This window comes from Amphiprion ocellaris, chromosome 4, assembly GCF_022539595.1.
Source record: "Amphiprion ocellaris isolate individual 3 ecotype Okinawa chromosome 4, ASM2253959v1, whole genome shotgun sequence".
NCBI lineage: Eukaryota > Metazoa > Chordata > Actinopteri > Pomacentridae > Amphiprion > Amphiprion ocellaris.
In genome coordinates, this window is record NC_072769.1 from 20,758,518 (window position 1) to 20,780,647 (window position 22,130).

At 41.7% G+C, this 22,130-nt stretch overlaps 1 protein-coding gene across 2 annotated transcripts in view; it reads left to right on the forward strand.

Annotated features, from left to right (window-relative positions):
• The window catches only part of cntln (centlein, centrosomal protein), a 92,022-nt gene that overhangs the window by 15,746 nt on the left and 54,146 nt on the right, over positions 1 to 22,130 (forward strand). For both annotated transcript variants that reach the window (XM_055010380.1, XM_023293622.3), the window contains exons 10-13: positions 6,227 to 6,364; positions 13,564 to 13,683; positions 16,314 to 16,435; positions 20,123 to 20,239. In XM_055010380.1, the coding sequence (XP_054866355.1) occupies positions 6,227 to 6,364; positions 13,564 to 13,683; positions 16,314 to 16,435; positions 20,123 to 20,239 (497 nt within the window). The remainder of the gene's footprint in view (positions 1 to 6,226; positions 6,365 to 13,563; positions 13,684 to 16,313; positions 16,436 to 20,122; positions 20,240 to 22,130) is intronic.

Consider the following 22,130-nt stretch of genomic DNA (forward strand, 5'->3'; position numbering starts at 1 on the left):
TAGTGTGTGTGTGTGTGTGTGTGTGTGTGTGTGTGTGTGTGTGTGTGTGTGTGTGTGTGTGTGTAGTATGGCCATATATGCATGCATGCACGTATATATTTAAAATGTGAATGTGTGTATGTGTGTATTTGTTTTGTCAGACTGAAGACGCACTCCATCCTTTGTCTCTTTGCCACCCAGGTCAGACAAAAAAAAAAAAAAAAGCGGAATCGCACATCTCCATGGCTGAGAAATAATTACAAAAATAATCATGTGTCTCGCCAAAGCTAAGAATAAATAATAACTTTTGTTTACTGAACACATGTAGCTCCTGTCTGAATGATTTGTTTCTTTAACTTTCTTACCTACTGACATCAAAGTGAACAGATCAGGTATCCCAAGGTATAGCACTCAGTCAGGAGGGCTTTCTGTTTCCCACTCTGTAATTTCACTGACAGGTTGTGCGTATGTGTGCACGTCTGTGTCTGACGGAAGGTGTGTGTATCTGAGCATATAATCGCAAATTCTGTAACAACTTCCTCCCGAACACCTGTTAAATTCAAATGCTCAGGTTGTTAAGGCAGATTTAATTTTAATTTTAAATGTTTTCGTGGAAGTTACCATTGGAGGTGATCAAAGTGCTGATCGCAACGGGAGCACAGGGGGGAAACGCGGTGCTCATTTGAATACGGACCAGAGTGACGGCTTTGAACACCCCTCCCGCAGTGGTTTAGGTGGAGGTGGGGATAAAGGAGGAGAGGGTAGGTGAGAGGAATAACACTCATTGTGTGTTATACTGCCATGCTGTGCACAAAGATTGACTGTCTGTTCTCTCGTGTCTTATGCCAAGCTAACTCTTTACAAATAAACTTAACGAGACTTTACAAAGGCTTAAACATGAACAGTCCTTGGTATATCAAATCTTCTAAGCCACGCTGTCAGTTGATGTCAATCATGTCATGTTTTTAGTTAGATGCCACCTTCTGTATCAGTCAGCTTTAATAGGTGAAGAATTCCTTTAAAACAGCAATATTTCAGTATTGTTAGCTATCATAATCCCTCTTCATCATCCAGGTACGGAGGCATTACAGTTTTATCATGTTTTCAGGTTGTATATCTGTACGTCCCTGCATGTATCCATCTAATTTTTGAGAAGGCAATATGTCTTGAATGCCTTAAAGGAATTTGCTAAAATTTGACATAAACTTTCACTTGGATACCACCATCGGGACCGAATATTCAGATATTCGGGTCCAGCCCTAGAAAATAATTATGACATTTTATATATAAAAGATCTGGACAGACATGGACATAAACTGCAACTTGATTTGTTGAGATATATACCATAATAATGCCAATGCTAATTTTGATAATATATGAATCAGAAAAAAAAGAAATTATAGAGCAGATGGCAGCACCTTAAAACGTAAGCAGCCCTAAACAAATTACATTTATACTGACAGAGAAAAGAAGTAATTTCTCATAATGTGGAGTTTCACCTCAATATTGTTCAGTTAGTCAACAGATCAACTGTTTCTTCTTGTACTACAGCACTTGTCCTGTTTCAAGAGTTTTAGTGTGGATGTATTTGTCTGTTTGCATTTTGAAAACAGTGAAATATCTCCATAATGTCAGGTTGTAAGTGGCCCAATGCCCCGATCTTCTAGCTTTAGGGTCTGGCTGATGGTCTTGCACCTGGATGACCCCCACGCACAATGAGATGCTGTCTGAACAAAATGCCAAGTTATTTAGGTTTGGGTTGCCAGGTTGGGTGGTCACCATCACATTGTAAAGGCAGGGAAGATCCCTCATTAGTGGACAAAAAACTCACTAGAGTGAGCATTTAATCATTTACAACTATCTCCCTTACTGCATCATCGTATTTACAGTAGTCTTGTGCTTGGCTACTATCAGAGCCGAGCGGTGATTAAAGACCAACATTAGAATCCATAGCAGACCCCCAGGCTTTCTGGAATCATCACCACACTAAATGAGTGGTAAGCTGTTAATTGTGTGGGCAGTCATTCAAAGCACTGGTTATTCTCTCATCAACATTGGAAGAGGAAAACTAAACATTCGCTCCAAAAAAGTTGTATCTAAATATAACGGAAAGTAGCACTTGTGTCTTTTGGAATGTTTACTGAAACTTTATTTTTTTATATATTTCACAGGCCTGTTTCACAAAATATATTTTGACATGACACATTTGGAAAAGTATTTAAAAAAAAATTAATTTAGCAATGGCTGAATTTCATTTAGCTGATTGGAGTTTGGATGTGCTTTGGATTTTCTCATTGGGGCACTCAATAGAGCAGAACCAGTGTTAATGTTGTTTGTAGTGACTGTGTTTTTTCAAAATAGTGTTAAATTCCTATTGTTGTGCAGATTTAGCATTACATGAAAGAACAGCGAAAAAACAACAACAGGAAAGTCTGTTATTGACTTTTCTAAATAGATTTTTAGCCTCAGACTTTTTTGTCGTGTTTTTTACACTTGCTTCCGGCTTGTTATTTATATTTGTTAATCTAAACACTGTTAGATGTATAATTAAAGTACTAGTTGCACACACATGCGTGCTTAAATACACCCACCATTTGCCTGGTCACCTTTGGCTTTGATGAGGCGTTTCTTTTGATCATCATCATCATTAATAGCAAACATCAAGTGAAAATGATGAAACCCTAATTCTACAAAGAAACACGGAAACACTGTTTTCAACTATAAACTAAACAAACAGAATGGAGTCAGCCAGAGGCTCTCCATATTGTGTTTTGTATATCTGTGCTTTTATTTACTGTACAGAACTGAAGTTTTTACTGTTTTTGACCTTTTGGTACTCCATAGAATGGATGTAAGGTTAAGGATAGAGGAATACCAGGAAGCAGCATGGAATTCAGCCTCTGTATGATTTTCACCTTGAATAAATTTCAGGATACATACGATCATCTCTGCTGAGATTCAGAATGATATGATAGAAAGGTGGCAAAGTGTCATATTTCTCTATCAACTTTCTCATGGGTCTTGATTTGACTCATGCCTCTCCTTTACCTCAACTCTCAGGACGTCCCTCAGAGTACATGAAGCATTATTTGCAACTTGCTGCTTGTATTTACATGCCTCTCTTTCTCAGATACTGTAGTTTGACTTCTTGACGTAAAAATAATGTATTACGGTTATGAATTCAAATAATGCCTGCAAATTTTACTCTGATTTCTTCTAACAATATTTGTCAACTACTTTTCTTGTGTATGCGGAATGTGTTATCGGTAAATAGTATTGTCAATTTGAGTTTGGATTTGAGTGTGTATTGGAGCTGGACCATGTCCAGGGCTGGAGACATACTAATGACATAGACACCAGTGGTGTGTTTTACAAGCTCAACTGCTCTCATTAGATGAGAACTTCAGTGTAGCACAGCTCGCCTCATTAATGAAGCACAGCCATGTGCCGCTTCAGAGACATCCGCTCACTCGCTCGAGCACATACACCCGGGTCAAGCAGACTGTGTGGGAGGACTCAGGGCTGTTGTACACACACACAGAAAACATAGATGCACCTACGTCTAACTTACTGTGTGCTGTCCTTCTGTAAAGTCCCTTTCCACTGTGCTATCAGTTAACATGCTCATACATAAACACACACATTCCTTGAAGAATCACCATCTTGAATACAAAGTGCACCTGGCCTGGTGGGGAGCATGCACCTTATAGCCCTCATTTCTCAGGCCTATCCAATCACTTTCTTTCCACAGATGTGTGCGGATGTGATCGTGTGAGATTGTGTTTGTGTATTCATGCTGTCGTTTGTGTGTGTGGGGTGGGGGCCCCTCCTGATTATAGCTACTCCATAATTAACAGTGATCAGATTTGTTTTGTGGCATAAATGGTGCATGTGTAGAACATTAGGCCTGGCAAGTCTCATTTCAAATTCAGCTCAAGGGCTCGGCAGCAGACGGGTCACGAGCTTCAGGGAGCACAATCACAAGCCTCGCTCCATATGGTCCTGCCTGCCGCATCCTCACCAGCGAGGGCCGCGAGTGCCAGACAAGTTCCCCCAAGAACCTAATCGTGTTCAGTAATTACCAAGACCGGCTTTTCTCTTTTTTCCCTCCCTCCCTCAGCCTCCTTCTAATCTCTTGCTCTTTTTTTTTCACCACACCTGCATGCTCTCTTCTTCTCTTTTAGCCTCATGCTCGCTCCCCATCTGTTGGTTTCACGAAGCTGCTTGTAATATGTTTATTTTTTCCCTTTTATATCTTTGCTTGTTTATGGTTTCTGTGTTTTTCTGTTTTCTGCTGGATGAAAATCAGGATGGGGACAAGAGAAATTGCAAGAGGAAAAAAGTCAGACACTCCCACATTAGTTAATTTCTAAATTGCTTTATGTGGGTAATGCCGAAAAACGCACTCCATCCTCCTGCCTGCCTGGAAATTATAAATAATTGTAACAGATGCGCCAATATGGCCGGCCTCCAATAAACGAGGCCCCAGATAATTTGACCAACCCCCTTTGACAGGCCAATTTAATAAAACATGAACAAAATCTTCCTCACTAATAATTTATCATCCCCTCTCCTCCCCTTTGGTTAAAGTTGATTACCCTGGCAGTTAACAAGGTCACGCCCAGATGCCAGGTTTCTGATAATGCAATCAGGACTTGTTGGGAGAAAAGGTGATGACATCCTGTGTGGTTTTCTTCACAACCTGGCCTCCTAGTACAACACAGTTGTGAAGGCTTTTGTTTGTCGAAAGACTTTTGATTTGATGTGTTGAGTGGAAGGGTTGTTGATAGCATGATCAAGGCTGTTCTCTCAGTTTTTCACACTTTTTTATTAAGGATTTAAGAAGAGACAGGTGTGAATATCTGCAGGTGATAGAGGTATGTGGGTGGATGAGTGTTAATGTTACGCTAAAGAACTTTGACTAAGTCCATACACACTGTTTAAGCATATGTCCTTTTGCAATAGAATGCAACTGTTTTTAAAACAAAATTCATGATATCCCTTGAAGCTGTATCTATACACACCATTATGATGGGCTACTTGAAGTGTTCAGAGCAACAGCAGCAAAAGTTTGAAGATTAAAGTGAGATATACACTGCCGTTCAAAAGTTTGGGGTCACCCAGACAATTTCATGTTTTCCATGAAAACTCACACTTTTATTCATGTGCTAACACAATTGCACAAAGGTTCTCTAATCATCAATGAGCCTTTCAACACTATTAGCTAACACAATGTAGCATTAGAACACAGGAGTGATGGTTGCTGGAAATGTTCCTCTGTACCTCTATGTAGATATTCCATTAAAAATCAGCCATTTCCAGCTAGAATAGTCATTTACTACATTAACAATGTCTAGACTGGATTTCTGATTCATTTAATGTTATCTTCATTGGGAATAAAATGCTTTTCTTTCAAAAATAAGAACATTTCTAAGTGACCTCAAACTTTTTCATGGTTGTGTACATTATAAAATCAGTACATGCACAGTTGTACAATAGGAATGTACACATGCAAGTGCATTATTTGTGGGTGTGTATACAACCTGCTCCTCTGTATGTTGTTCGCTGACTTTAGTCCTTGTCCCCTCAATTTGTCTTGGTTGTTGTTGCTATGTAATGAGGTGTGCAGAAACAATCAGTCTTAAAAATTACCCATTGGCTGCATTAGGAATGTTTTACACTTTGTTGTTTCTGTGTATATTGCACCAGAGTTGGAACTTCACATCACAGTGCCATATTTGAAGCTTTGTCAACTTTCCTTGAAATAATTTTAACCACAATATGAGAATTGCTAAATTTACCATTATATGTTCCACCTAAAAAAAATCTTGTTTGTTTTAATGTTTTTTGGTTTTCTAATAATTGCCAACAAAAATTAAAATCAGTTTTACTATGGGTATTTACTATGAAGCAGTCAGAGCAGTATGCATTCTCTGCATTTGTTGTTGTTTTTTTTTTTTTTTTACAGTGAATTGAACAATCATATACTTTTCAATGTACACTGACAAGTCGCAGACTATGGATGATTAATGACCTGTCTGTAGCCCCTTGAGATCTGCTGAAGCTCAGGTCACACAAGATACTTACTATTGAATTGCTCAGTTTTGGAGGACATTGTAGGCAGTTCTGGTTTTCTAGAATATGCTTAACAAAAAACCGCTGTCACCAAACCAGTTCCTCTTACCTATAAGCCAGTCTTACTTGACCTCTCTCACAGACACAGACACTGTCTTTTTTTTCATTACAGGCAGTGTCAGAACAGTCTTTTGCTGCAGCTCAGGGGTCTGGCCCTAACTCTGACCAGGTCTCCACTCGAAGTTCAGATCTCAGGCCAGAAGACAAGAATTTCCATCACAGATCTACCAGTTCTGTCAGAAGACAGAAGGTATGTCAGCCAACACTACTGGCAATTATGTCGAAGACAGCACGTGGGTGAGCAGCTAACATGACCACACTTATCATTACCATTTTGCTCAGACTAGATCAAAGTCATAGACAAGGGATATAAAGGAAACGGTCTGTTGAGAATCATGTGATTTTTCAGACCCAGCCTCTGCCAATCTTTGTCCTGAGCTTCCCAACACACACACACAGATGCCCCTCCTACTGTGACCAGGTCGGCGTGTGCTGCTGGTTTCACGCATGCCTTGGGCTCAGGCACTGGCTAATTTACCGCTTCAGCAGTACATTATGAAAAAGAAAGAAGCTTTTGATCTTCTCAGTATTCAACTCATAAGTTTGGCAGGACATGTTTCTAGATGGCCTCACTCACTCGAAAGCTGGCCTGAAGACACATTGTTTGATTTATACCACTGTCCTCATTATGTCTTAAACTGAAGCGCTTCTAGTCTGGCACTTTATACATGTAATGTAATTATACTGTGCAAAATAAGTAAATAGTATTGACATCATTTGATGTTCTTCCCTTTTCTGCAGGTTCTGTTATATTTGCCAAAGGAGACACAACTCACACACACACATAATCAGTCTGTTGTTATGCACTGACAATTTATTATTAAGAAATGTGCCAGTGTTGATTCTATTCCTGATACAGTAAATCAAAGCGGGACTGTAATGCAGCTTTCACCCAATACATTCTTGATACTTAATTAGACTGATTATAAACATTAATCATAATTGGATTTACTGAAGTGTAAATCAGTGCATCCGTTGTCCTTATCAGTTGGAACTCAACTTGGCTTGACTATGAAAAAGGCAGTCCCAAGTGTTACTTGATTTAATACTATAGTTATTTCTGCCCCTGACCACACATACACTCACACATTCACTGCATACATATGTTTACAAATTAGAGTTTAAAGCTTGTACATGATCATATCACAGCTGCTTGGCCAACATTTATGAAGAAAGATTGTAATCAAGAAAAAGGGAGCAAGACTGATAGTGCAAAAGAATCAAATCGAATGAGGCTATAATTAAATTGAATAACAGTTTAATATATGTGATTTTAGGTTCAAAATCCTGTTTGTTTTTGAACACTTTCTGATTTTATTCCCTTTATTTTTTGTGTCATCGCTACACCGTGTCCTAGAAGTTTGTTCTCCCCACTGGGCCACATGTGTGATTGTTTGTCAACAAAATGGGTTACACCTGGTCAGTCAGTCCCAGTATGTAAATGTCTTGCTTGACCAAAATGCATTACCCTCACAACCAAATTTTGGAAGCATTGTTACCATGGCCAAGAGTAAGGGTGGAAAAGCTCCTCTTTCAGAGTTCTGAGATTTGTGCACAGGCCATTGCTCTTCCAAATGCAGGAACAACTTATCAGCAGGTAGCTTAAGCCCTTGGCAGAAGTAGCTGCTGGGTGCAGAAATGGTGACAAAGGTACAACAAAGGAAGATCTTTCAAAGAATTGGACGTCCATCTGGCCTAACCGCAAGAGTCAAGGATCTGATGAGAAAGGCCAAGGGTAAAAGACGCCAGTCATGCCGTCGACTCAGTCAGAGGCTGAAAAATCTTGGAGAAGATGTTTCTAAGAGTATTGTGCATCGTTGCTTAACAGAAACATTGGAGCAGAAAGCTTACAAGAGGCAACGTACCCCGCGACTCACAAAACTGCAAAAGGAGAAGAGACTGGCTTTCACAAAGAGGTACATAACTCTGACAACAAAAGACTGGGAGAACTGGATTTTCTTTGATGGATGCCTTCTACTTGTTTCAGACACCCAACAGCCAAAACAGCCACTTTAGGTTTCTCGGAGCTGCACTTTGTCCTTTAAGGGTACCACTGTTAATGCACAATATTATACCAACAACATTCTAGAAAAGGTACTACTTCCAGTTTTGGCCAGGAGGAAAAAATCGTTGCCCGTGACTGAGACTGAACAGAAAATGTGTTACAGATGTTCGGAATTGGTGTTTATGCAAGATGGTGCCCCTGCTCACACTGCCCGTATGACTCAGCAATTGTGTTCTGACCATCTGCCTGGTTTAAGGAGGAATGGCCACCGAACTCCCCTGACCTCAACCCAATTGGGAACTGTTTGAGAATCCTGAACAGTTGCAACTTTTCCAGTCCACCACCGACCACCATGAAACAGCTCAACTCTGGGCCTGTGCGGGAGTGGCGAAAGACAGAACGGTCCACACTCAAGAACCCCGTACATTCCGTTCCTGAAAGACTGAAAGCCGTGATCAAAGTGAAAGGGAGAAATACTGGTTATTTCTCTGCAAAAGAACATGGCGGAGTGATGTGACGATTGGTGTTGGTTTGTCTGTCTGTCTGTTTGCAACATTACTCAAAAACGGATTAACCGATTTAGGTGAACTTTTCAGGGAAGGTCAGAAATGACACAAGGACCAAGTGAGTACATTTTGGCAGTGATGCGGCTTATAGTCTGGATCCACAGATTTGTTAAAGATTTAGGTGTCATTGTAAGATAGCAGCGCAGCGTCACTGTAACTATGACAACCAGTGAACATTACATCAGCTGCCTGCTGACGAGCAAATGATTGCGATCCTACTGCAAATCGACTGTTGTGGACCATGAATTTTCTAAAGATTTCATCCGTTGGAAATGGTACAATGACTGAGCAGCCTTGGGGGAGTACTGCGCTCTCTGACTGCTTTTCTTGTTGAATAAATTGATTATATTGCATATTCAGTCTTTGAGCTTTGTTTTTCTGGGGAGAACGAACTTTTGGGACACGGTGTACACAACATTGACTTTATAAGGCTGCCAGTGCTGCACACATTCTTCCTTCCACCAAAGATCAGTGGTGTGCTCATGCGACTCTCCCAGTATGTGATTCTCCTTCTCACCACTGACTTTAGAGTTGTAAAACCTAAGGTTAGTAGTTTTAGGCAATTAAACATTGTGTCAGCATCATAAATCATGTTCAACTTAAACATAAAACAACAAACAATTTCAGTAGTTGTCACTGTTGGATGCTTAATATATAAATATGATGATGGTCCAAAGAAACCATAAATCTGTTATGCTTCATTACATGCCATTTAAACAGTAATAGCAATCTGCAAGGTCAAAAGCTGATGAAATGAGCCTTCTGTGCAGCCTACTGCTACCACCTAGGAAACAACTGGCAGCTGTTTTAGTAAGTGCCCTAAGTGAAATGTGATTATTGACGGAGGCAACGAGCAGCTCACAGTGGTACATGGCTCACAATTTGCTACTTACAGTAAGTAATAAAATGACGTTGATTGTTTTGGAAAAGATACTTCTTTGTTTTCCAAGGAAATAACTGTAGTGTCTGTGGGCTTTAGTGAAGAAACTTAAACTTATCTGGAAAAACATGTATTTGAAATAATAGTTATTACTGATTTAAACAATCAGAAGTTATATTTACTAATATTCACTCAATTCAAAACCACTTGGAGTTTTAGCTTGGAAGATAAATTTGCAAATTTATTTAACAGAATATTACTTTGAGTGGTCCACTGTTGACCATGATGTAACTTAACTTATAATCAAACCTAATTTGGTTTTTAAAGCAATGCATCACATTCACCCAGCCATTTTATTGTGAGGTGGCTCCAGCATAGGGCTTTCGAAAAAATGTCCCCTTTTAATATATATGTTTTTGTTGTGATTGTGTACATTTGTTTTGAGCTTTTATGTGCATTCACACGTTTGCACATTGAAGTATGTATGTCTGGCTACATATGTGTGTTGTCCTGTGTTTGTGTGCAACGTTTTTTTTCACCGGGGGAATGTGAACAAGTTTATCTTTGAGAGCTCCAGGCACACACATGACATGCTGCCACAATCATAAAGAAGCCCATTGATGACAGTGATCCCTCTCTCTGGGAAATGGAGAGAGAGAGAGTGGAGGAGAGATGAACGGAGAAGGCAGGCGGACGATGAAGCATTTCTTCTTTGCTCCGCTGACCTCTCAGTAAATAAAACTTCTACTTTAGCTGGCATACAAACACTATTTAGATAAAGGCCTTTCTCCTCATTTCCCTCTTACTCTATGCCCTCTGCGACTCCGTCTGCATTGCACTCTCGTGTTTACAGAGCCATTATGGGGTGCTGTGCACAGGTCAGTTCATGGCCACCAACCAGCTGCTGAGCTGAGGTAGACAGCGGGGACATCTTTCTTTGCCTCATGTTCTCTGCTTTTTATCATTCAGACTTGTTTCGGGGAATATTGACATCAGTGCCACAGCATAAACCTTTCCATACAAACAAAAGGCATTCATATGTGTTGGGTGCTTTTGCAGACCGGGGTCCAACTCAAACAGAGAGGACATCTGCACCAAATCTCAGTCATTTGTCAGTGTCACCATGTCATTTTCCTGTATACTCCTTCAGACAAAGCACAAAGCAATTTATCGCCTATCATTCTCCCCTGCAGAGAAACAATAATGACTGTCATTCAGCTCACTGCTACATATATCCTCCACAAAATGTATTTTCACCTGAAAACCAATTTAGAGTTCATCCTCAGAAAGTCATACTTTGTAATTAGTCATCTTTACTTTAAAATTCAGAGCTTTTAGTTGGTCTGGATTCCCCCTTTTGGCCCCTGTGTTTCCCTGTTGTACATACAGACTAAGCCAGTTGGCCTGCCACTCATCAGGAATATGCAGATCAATCTGCTAATTAGTTGCATAGAGTCATTAAGGCTGAGATAGAACACATGGTTGGCACCCATGCAGGCATGTTAGCAGAACCTGGCTCACCAGGTCACTGGAGTCAACTGTAGCCCCAGGGCACATTCCCAAACACACTTACATGCATGTACATTATTGTCATGTGAAGATTTTTTAAAATATGCATTCTGTAGTAATAAAAAAAAGACTTAAAGTTATAATATCTTCTTTTTAATTAAATCAATTTTTAAAAACATGATTAGTAGCATTTTTCAGCAGCTGCTATCAAATGTACAGTGTTTGAGTTCTATAGATGCCTCTCTATACAGTAGTTTTCACTGTTACTGGTAAAGTCTGCCTTTTATGTGAAGGATTCAAATTGCGGAGCCGTACACAAGATAGTTTACAGACAGCAATGCAAACAAATCAGAATCAGTTGCTTAAATGCATATCAGTGTTACTATTTCACAACAACAACTAAACATGTTATATCAACCTTGCAGTCCTCAGTTTGTCTTCTGCTCTTTAAACAGATGTATGAGTTGCTCTTTTTCAATTAAAATTAGTGAAATACAATTGATGTTTTCTCATACTCTGGTAAAAACCACTAACACTGTCTAATTCCTGACAAAATGGAATTTAAAGAGCAGGTGATTTATTGATAAATTTACTGAATTATAAATTAAACAGCAAAACATAATGACTTGATTTAAAAGTGCTGTACAGTGAGTGACCTAGCAAAATCAAAAATGCACAGCAACCGAGCAGCAGTCTTTTACCTTCAATATCCTGTAACATTATTAATCTCTTTCCAGCGGTTTAATATTAAAACCTCATGCCTGATCTATGTGATGAAGTTACACATTCCCTGTAGCTGAAGTGAGTGCAGCTACTGGGGAAAGCTGCTCAGCTGGAACAGATGTCCACAAATATTGTCACAGCAACTTTATTTGTCCAGGAAATCTGTCACCTCTAAAATGTATTTTAGCAGAGTGTTGCCTCATCATTTTAGTTTGAATGTTGTGAAAGCAGGTAATCAGAGTCTTGCTCCTGCTGAACGTTAGCAGCTACAGCTGCTCTCTGCTGACTGACACTCAGCTTTCAGCCTGCATTTGTCTTTGAGAATCCTTGTTTAGTGTTTGCATGAGCCTCAGGTAGCTAGCTAAACCAGACAGCCACCAGACACCTTTTCTTTTACACCTTTACGCTTCAGATTTCATCAACACGAGTACCACTGTTAGCAGTTAGAAAGCAGGAAGGTGTGCTCATTTTATGGACTCTTGCGGGTGGTCAGCAAACACACCTGTATCTCCATCTCATGAAACAGTAGCCAGTAAACCTGCTATATATTTTCTGATGTGCATTTCCTTCGTCTTCTGTCTTATCTTTCAAAATATTTTTATTGATTAAATTGTTAACGACAAATAGTCAATTGACAATTAATCATTAACATCCATATTCCCAAAACATGTTCTGTTCTTCCAGTGGATGATATGTGTTTGGTTATGATTAGAACACTGGAACCTGAGTTATTTACACTCTTGCTGTTTTCAGTAGTAACAACAGGTGTCACCAAATCAAAAAGGACTGAAGTCTTTAGTTCCGTAACTAATTGACAACAAAGCTTGTCAACATCCATGAAAACACAGCTTTGGAGGAGGTTGTTTTACTGATCCACTATCCTATCATTAACCTCCCCACTTCACCATCACCTCCTCCTCCTGTACTCCTCATCCACTTTTGCCCAAGGACTGTTGTGCATTTAGTCGCATTGCATATTTTAGCTTGCCATCTGGTCAGCCCTGCCTGGCACTACAGGGGGCCTCCTATCCTCTCATATTCATATTCCACTAGCATATTGTTCCCACTGCTTTTCTACCGCACGGCCCCAGCACTTCTTCATTTCTTTATTTATTTCTACAGAAGAGGCTGGCTAGCAAACTGCACCCCCTCCTAATCGGCGGCTCTTCCAGTTGTCCTATCAAGTGTAACCTGGAGGCCCCTAGTAGAGCAATTAGAGCGGCCTCCCTGCCCACCTCTTGTAATGAAGCCCAGCACATTCTGGAATCTATAGCCCCTTTAGTCTCCCCTAATGGGACATCATTATTGTCAAAGAAACAATGTAAATGGAAATGAACATACTCATTAGCCAGTCGCAGGGAGAAACCTTTGCTGCTCTCAGCTTGCAACTCCTGCTTCCAAACACACATACATGCAGACACACACACAAGAGTAAACCTCCCTTCAGCTTCTGTGGACTGCTGCTCCAGCTTGCTTTATTCCTCTGGCAGCCTGTTTGTTTCTGTGTGCATATGTGTGTACCAAAGAACACAATGTTCATGTTTTACTCAAGGTGAGAGGGGAATGGAATGAACATGGATAATTCCATTATTGGCATTCACTCAGTGTTTCTACAGATGTTAATTGCTGCAAGGGTTTGTGCCTGTCCATGTAAGTGAAGTGTGCTCAAGTTCTCACCCCAGAGCTTCTTTGCTTACCTGTCCCAGGGTGCACCTGTGCAGCGGTCCAGGTCTCTGTCCCCAGCCAGCAGTGTGGGGTTGGAAAGTGGAAGGAGGGAAGGAGCAGAGAGGAGGATTCAAGACCTTGAGGAGCTGCTACAATTGAAGGTGATTACTCGCTAATGTATATGAATACACATAATATCTTTTTCTTTCCCCCCTTTTTTCACATTAATCTGTTTATCCCAAACTCTTTAAAATATTTTGTTTCCTTTCACTGTAAGATACTTAAAGGTATTATTTGCTAAATAAGGTGTGTTCATTGACATAAAATGGTATCCACTGATAGTGTGAAACACCAGACTGGAGCCTATTGGAGCTGCTTGTTACTGTGACCACTATCTTACAATTGCTGCTATCAGCAGCTGGGTTGAAGAGAGGTCTGCAGCACTGTAACAGTCACAGTTTGCAGAGGGTTCAAGTGCACTACTACTGCCACTGCCTCCTCCATGACCTTCTCCTACAGTGTCTTTCACACACACATACATATATGTGTGCACACACAAACAGAGTGTGCGTAGGCAGCGAAGCAGCAGGAGAGGAGCTGCTCTGGTGAAAGTGGATGCAGCAGGGTTTTTTTCCTTAAACGAATCAGCTTTATTGGTCTTTTAACCTTCACATGTTCCGTGATGTTCTTCTCACACTATTCTTCATTCCCATGTCCTTCTTGTCTCTCAGATTGACTGCAAGCAAAAGTTAATCTTCACCTCAAACCTATGTTTCTTTTGGGGTCTCAAAATTTGACTTCATCTGTTTTTTTTATGCCAGGAGAGTATATTTCCCCTTTTCATTTGGACTTTCACCTAAACCTGTCCTCCTTAGTACCCTTTCTTATTATTTCCATCAGCTGACCAGCAAGTCAGTGTGTGATTATGCAAAGGTCATCTCCTTTTGAACACAGTCCCGGGAACACATTAGGCACCATTTCCTTGTCAGATCTGAAGTGTCTGAATTACATCACTGGCAGACACCTAGACAGTAATGCTCTGCAAAGCTGCAGACAACACGCATGACTGTCTAAGTTAATGGTGCCATTTACTTGTCTGCCGGTTGAGGGGCATTTAGCAAACGTATGCACAGAAGAATGTGACCACATTAATGAGGGCATTAGTTCAGAGCATGATTTAGTGGTTTTGTCCATTGCTTGGTTTTGGCAGTTAGCACCATGCCCTCCATCAGCTGCACTTGAGATCTTACCTTCAACCTCTTACTACTGTACTTCGCTGTGGCCAGTTCGTTGTTCTGCAGTTGATCCTTTGCAGTTCTTTCCAATAGAATGCTTTTCAAATTGAGTACAGCAGCCATACCATTGACATGTTGACCTTAGCGGCTAACAGCAGACAAACAAACAATTCGCTTAATAATGGACTCTTTTTTTCTTCTGTACACTTTCAAGTAAAAAGTAAAAAGTAGCTGTTGCTGTGTAATTATTTTTCAGCTTGAGAACGTCCACAGATGTGTATGCTGCCTGAGTAAGGGGGTGTATTGATCGGTGGGCAAGGGTCTGTGGCCTTATGACCAGAGCTAGGCTGCCCAGGGGAAACTCTATAAGGAGCCTGGGAAGCCATGATGTGGCTAATGCCCTGCCACTTGCTCCTTCCCACCCTCCTACCCCTCCATCAGTCAGCCCACAACTCTTCTGTGTCCTCCCTCAGCTCCTAGTTCCACCAGTTAACACTGCTCTGGTCTGGCCCCTTTCATTAGAGCCTTGTTTTTGAGAGGTTGGGGGCTGCTTGAAGGGGCTGAGGATGTCTTGCAGATGTCCTCTGTGAATAATCCACACTAGGGAAAATCCATACTTGTCACACTGGCAATGTGGATGTGCATCGCGCTCGTGTGTGCACAGCCGTTGTGTGTCCAGTCCATGTTTGTGTGCTCTCTCTGTTCTCTTTGTCCTTGTTAATAATAACAGGGCTGAGGGCTCGCATTTCCCTCTCTGCAGGGTAGCCGTGTCATATCAGCAGTAAACAAGCTCCTTCCCTTCAGAAAGCGCTCGACAACTCTCCCTAGCCCTGGCCACTCAAGCAGAAACCTGTCCTGCACTCTTCCTTTCACTTTTCCTTAGGCTTTGCTCTCTCTCTTTCTTCTCTTTCTAATTTCTTTGTTCTCTGTCTTTCTCTTTCTTCTACTTTCATGAGCTGACTTTCTCTCTTTCCTTGCTCTCTTTCCACCTCTGTTTGTCCTGCCTGTTGAAAGTATTTTCTCCATCGCCCTCACTGTTAAGGTCAATGTGATGGGGAGGAGGGGTGCCCCTGACAAGAAAAATCTATATGTTGTCTTCTCTTACTCCTTCTTTAAAGCAAGAGCCCAATCTTACTGTGTTTTAATAGCTGTCAACAACAGTGTCAACAACAAACCCACCACTACAACACCCACATCACAACACATGCTGGTCATCAGTTGGTAACTCCAGTGAGTGAGTTTCTTTCTTTCACACATGTGTGAAGTGTGTGTGTGCATGAGCATGTACATGACTGCTTGGTGTTCTGTAGCACCACTGACTTGTCATGTAAATGCCGCTCTTTAATGATGTCTCAGTTGCCCAGTAAGAGTAGAAGCACTTGTCCCGGACCAAGGACAAGGGAGAAATGAATCCGAACCTGCTGGTTTCTGTCAGGCAAAGGTATTTCAGCTGTAGACCAATTTAAACATGTAGATGGTGAGGACCTTTCCTTAGAATTCCTTGCACACTGTTGTTGAATGAAGCTGACTGACAGATTTTGTCACTGTTCTTACAGGTGGAGGAGAATGAGGAGCTGAGAAGGGCTCATCATAATCGGCGTGAACGCCTGTGTTTAATTCAGACGAACTACAAGACAGTGAGAGATCAGCTGAAAGAGTTGGAGAAATCGAACGGCTTGTGAGTACAGAATTCACATTTAGCAGCAAACTCTTGTGACACATCAGGAAAAATAAGTGTGAATACATATCGTACAATTACTCAAACCGGACCTGTTGGTGTACACACAATAAATCTGTAAATTACAAAACCTGTGCATACACAAAGCAACTTGGATAACTTCCAGTTGCACCCGGCAGCAGTGTGTAAAAGACATTTTAAAGCGTATAACTCACCTTACCTTATGTTGAAAGCCCATGTGAAACAGTACAACCCCCTGAAACCACTCACAAATAGTCTTAGGGCCCCATTGCTCTCCACATGTTGTCTGACAAGACCTGAGTGGTGGATTTGGGAATGTAGGAGAAATTCCTGTCTTGGCCTTTGAAAAGCTCAGAGGTTTTCAGCTCAGTCAATTTGGGCCATTTTGTGCCAAGTGTATGTGCGCTTCTGCGCCTCTTCTCCCACAGCGTTCATTAAGATGTGAGAGCCGGAGACTGGAGGTGTCTGGTCCTGAGGGTGCAAGGTGTTTGAGAAGGCCTGTGGAGGGAGGATGGAAGAGAGAGGAGGGGAAAAGGCCATTTCCTGCTTCGACCTGTTATCTTCAGTAGAAACCACAGAATTTTTACACACTGAAAAATGTCATTAACATAAGGATCTTGTTCTTTCTATTGTCTCCCCCAGTCTTTTCCCACTTTTCTGACTGTTTCCTCTATCCACCAGCGTCATTGAGGCCATTTAAAGTGTAGCAAAAGGTGCATATGTTTGGTGGCCGTGCGGGAGCAAAGTGTTGACCCCGTCAGCTGTTTTCTCTCTGGGTTAATTAAAGAAAACAGCAGTGCAATGTGAGCCCGTGTGAAAGTGGTGTGAGTGAGAGAGCATGTTCAGCCCTAGGCTCGACTCGGCTCATGTTAGCTCAGTGCAGCTCAACAGCATGTGTCTGAGACAGTGGGAACAAAGACAGAGATGTAGACAGAGAGCTTCAACACCAGTTGTGCCACTGTTACACATTTAGGATGTTAGCAAAGAAATGTCTAGTGAAACACTGTACATTTATCAAAGTCTGGATGATGACCTTGATTTTTTGGAGAAAAAAACAAACATGTATGTCCCTACAATGAGACAGACATGGCTTTGGTTAAAAGTATAGACGCCCCATAACTAGAGTTTGTATTGTAATGTATTGTGTCATTTTATCTGTATTTCATGACTGATTTGACATGAAATTGATGCAATAGGCAGCTTTGCCCTTTTCAGTCAGAGCCTTCCATGGCACCAGCCAGTCACTCAATGTTATGATCTTGGCATTCATTTGGCATTAAGCCACATCCTTAAATAGCTGTTAAACCCACTGGGGTAATGCCAGCTTGAATGAGAGACAATAGAAAATGACTTAAATACTCCCATTAGTGCAAGGAAATCAGGGCCCTAACAAGTCAGTAGGGATAGGCGTCGAGTCTCATTGCATTTCAAGCTTGTTAGGGATTTCCCAGTAGCTTCCATGCTGTGTTGTTGCCTTTTTGGAAAGATGCAGGGGGTCGGTTTTGTTCCCTTTTTGTGTGCAGGACCGAAGACAAGAAGACAAACAGCCTCCCTACATACCTGCCATATCCAAATACCTGTAGTTGCATATATATATATATATATATATATATATATATACGTATGTATTCAGTGATGTCCACATTTGTTTCCCTCATAGTTCCATCTCCCATCCTCTAAGTATTGATTTAGAATCGGACAATTGGTTGCTGTACAGCCAGCTGCTGAGTGATATCAGTAGTGTATGTAATAACCAGTCCCACCCAAGGTAGATCTACCAGCCAATCGCAAAACAGATGAAGGATCCTTTAGCTCATCAGTATGCAAGCAGTGCGCAGTTGGCCAGTCCCAGTGAAACGACGCTGCCATTCACCATTACTGTACCACCATATTTTCCCAAAATGGCATGAAGGAGAGGGGAAAAAGCCAACTTCTTATTTATATTAGAGAAGGGAAAAAGTTTTTTAATCAGACTGGGGATGATGGGGGTGAGCAAATAAAATTAAAGGTTATTAAAGCATCCGTACTCTGATCAAAGTTGCGCCCATAAACAGATTCCCCCTGATTCAGAGCAATTAGCCGCAGCAGCACGGAAAAGTTCTCTCTATTTCCTCCTGCTTAATAATGGAAACTAGGAGATACCGTAGGGGAGGATGCACTGAGGCCTGAAGAAGATAGCTCTCTCATGGCTCCATGTTCAACAGCTTTTAGGCTCACTGTAAATAAATTAAAATGTATAAAGCTTTACCATGACTTAATAAAGCTACATACACCTTTCTTAAGCTATGTGGTTAATACACTACAAAATTATAAATCACACAGAGAGAATTAAAGCAGAGTCGTGGATTCAAGATCACGTACTTTACGGATCTGGACACCGTTAGTATAATTTAAGCTACAGTCACTGCGCTTGCAGTTGAATACGTTTATCAGACTCTGTGCCCATACAGTACTGTGAGATTAACCATTAAATAGCTTTTCTCTCTGGGAAACTAACAAAAACCCATAGATAGCACACATATACAGTCACACACATAGACTACAAAGAAGTTCATGGGCTTCAAATTGCTCACAGGGGCATTAGCGGTATTAAATGAAAACATTTGCCATTCCTCAGTAGCCTCCAACTCCCAGGCACCAGGGTTTAACTAGTATTAGCGTAGTGTGGCTGCCTTTACATAGCCAATAATGACCAGTGGAAAAGGAGCCCTCTGCCATAGCAGTGACCCTCACAATCCATTTCCACACCTCTGCCACATTGATTGAGTGAAAATGAGAAACTGTAGTGTGTGTGTGGTACGTGTGTGCACGTGTGTGCATGTGAGTGTGTGTGTATGAGAGAGAAAGAGTGACAAAAATGGTATTCTCATCTGCTACTTTTGCAATCTGTGGATTTCTCGCCAAAACCTGTTTTAGTTTGCAAATGAAAGGCTAATTGGAATTGAATGTGTTGGGCTAAGGCTGATTGATGACTTGGATGAGTGCAGGGATGCAGTTGGGGGCAGTAGGGATGGTGTGTGTGTGTGTGTGTGTGTGTGTGTGTGTGTGTGTGTGTGTGTGTGTGTGTGTGTGTGTGTGTGTGTGTGTGTGTGTGTGTGTGTGTGTGTGTGTGTGTGTGTCTGTGTGTGTGTGTGTGTGTGTGTGTGTGTGTGTGTGTGTGAGATTTTGAAGGGGAAGTTCAATGGAGGCAGCAGCTACTGAGCACAAAGTGTCATTAAGTATTCATAAGTGAGGTGTACACATTTGAATGACCTCGTTTGCAAGTGTGTTTTTGCCATTATTTACATTTGCATGGCACACAGGGAATGCTCCACTGCCCTGCCACACGGGCAGTGCCCTGGGCTTTAACAAACATGCATACGTGTGTACATGATTTGCCACTGAAATGTCAAAGTCAAGGCTGCTCATTTGAATACTGCTAAAGATGGCTGAATAACAAAAGCACAGTGAGACTAAGGGGCCTCGTTACCCCATGTGAGTTGACCAGAGGCAGCAAGGTGATGTACAGTACCAACCATTTTCCCTTGTTAGTATTTTTGCTTTCCATGTGTATGTGCTGAGTGAAGCTGTTTGTTCAATTTTATATGTCCACATTTCTATCTACATTTTCTTGTTCTTCCATTTGTATGTTGTCTTCTTGTATATTGTGTGTTTATGCGTGTCCAGGTCAGGAGGAAGGATACAACATGCAGCACCCTGGCAGCTTCGACAAGAGAACAGTGATGCTGTGTGGAATGAGCTCGCCTACATGAAAAACCTCAACAGGAAGCTCTCCCTTGAAAAGTAAGTCACCTGTGGTTAACCTTATCTTCCTTAAAAATAGATAAAACCAGCACTGGAAATTTGAGGGCACATTTGTGTAAAACAGTTTTTCTCTCTAGCATGTGCACACGTGCCGACATGCACTCCCACTGTCCCTTCTTGTTTGTGGGTGTCAATATTTGAATGTGCCCTATCCCAACTTCACAGCATCCATCTAGCCCTCCACATCATTACCAGCCAGCAGGGGCAAAAGCAAGATCATTAGACTCTGCTCATTTGTAAAATTGGCTGCCCAAAAATTCACACATAAATGTGCAGGAAGTAAAATCACATTTTAAGAATCCCAGTGTTAGTGAGTGTCAATAAGTATTTTGACATAATTCTAGTTTATACACTGTGATAATATTGTTAGCATGAATGTCAACCTAGAGTTTAGTGACAGTGTCAACAGTGTGACTTTTCTGCAAGTATTTTTCACCTCATTTCTTTCTTTACCTCATATCTCTTCACTCGTTCTGTCTTTTATCCAGCTTTTGTTTTTTTCTAATTCTCCAGATGTAGTATAGCCATTGTCTTTCTTGATATAGAGAAGCCCCTGTAACCGTACCACTAACACTGACCCTCTGTGATGCTACACAAAGCTTGGCCTAAAGCCACAGTCTACCTCTCTCCTGTCTTCCCTAGCCTTCACCTCTCCTCACCTCTTCCCTTCTCTCTCCTATGCCTCTGTACCCTCCTCTTCCCTTCTTCCTACTTGTCTTCCCAGTTGCCTCCCTCCGGCCCTTCGTGATGCTGCAGTAGGCTGAGGCCAGAATTCTGGTACTTGCCCCCCTCCTCTGTTCTCCCCTCTGCTCACCCCCCTGCCCTGTCCTCCTAATCCCAGCTGAGCTCATTATGATATAGCCCGGCTGCCTCTCTCCAAGCCTGAGCTGTCCGAGCTAATTACAGGCTAGCAGCCCTAGTGCCGCCGATGCAGCCTGTTAAGGGATGTCCGTCCGCCTGCCTGCCTGCCTGGCCACGACTAGAACTGAGCAGAGCTGAGCACTGGATAGTCTAGCGGTGGGGCATGTGGGGGTGAACAGTCCAAAGTGAACATACAGGGTCCTTGGAACTGACCTGCAAGGAAAACCACAAGGGACGGAAAGCGGCTGGCCTCTCCCTTACTGTGAAACTGGCCTGTCCTTTGGGGTTAGTGTTGATCCCCTTCATGTGCCTGTGACCAGCTCCACCTCATTTCCTCCATTCCTTGCCATGGGATCCCTCCTTACCCGGGTGGCTGGTGCAAAGTAAACTTTGCTGAGATCTTTAAACTTGTGCTTTAGAAAAACTCTCTATTCTAGGGCATGCATCTTCACTCACATACAGCTCAATGTGTTCGAGGTGTCTTCCTATCTCTTTTCTACCCCTCACTTTCGACCTGTTGTGAGAATTAGCAGGAGTGAACAGATAGATATTTGGGACTGTAGGTGAAGCCCACCGAACCAAATAACTTTACTTCCCTGCAACAAACAATGCAAATATTTACTGAGTAGCAAAAAAAAAAAAAGGCGAAAGTGGGGCCATCCTTGTACAACAATAGCAAAAGTTGGTGTAAACATACAGTAGCTGCCAGGAAACTCTGGGGCAGTTAAAGCTTGTTGTTCTATTGACCATATTGTAGTGATTGTGCTGGTGAAGGTTATGCTAGATAAGTGTTAGCAATGATCCACTAATGGCTAATTAAATCTCGGCAGTTGAAAAATTTAGGGCCAAATAAAGGCCCGTTATAAAGCTTTAAATGCCTAGTGGCTAGCTTTAGCTGAGAGCCTGTGTTTAAACTCCATTTGTCTCTCATTTGCTTTCCTCATTGTCATGATATCATTCACAGATGATCCCTCTCACCTTCTCCAAAAACAGCACTTGTAAAACACTG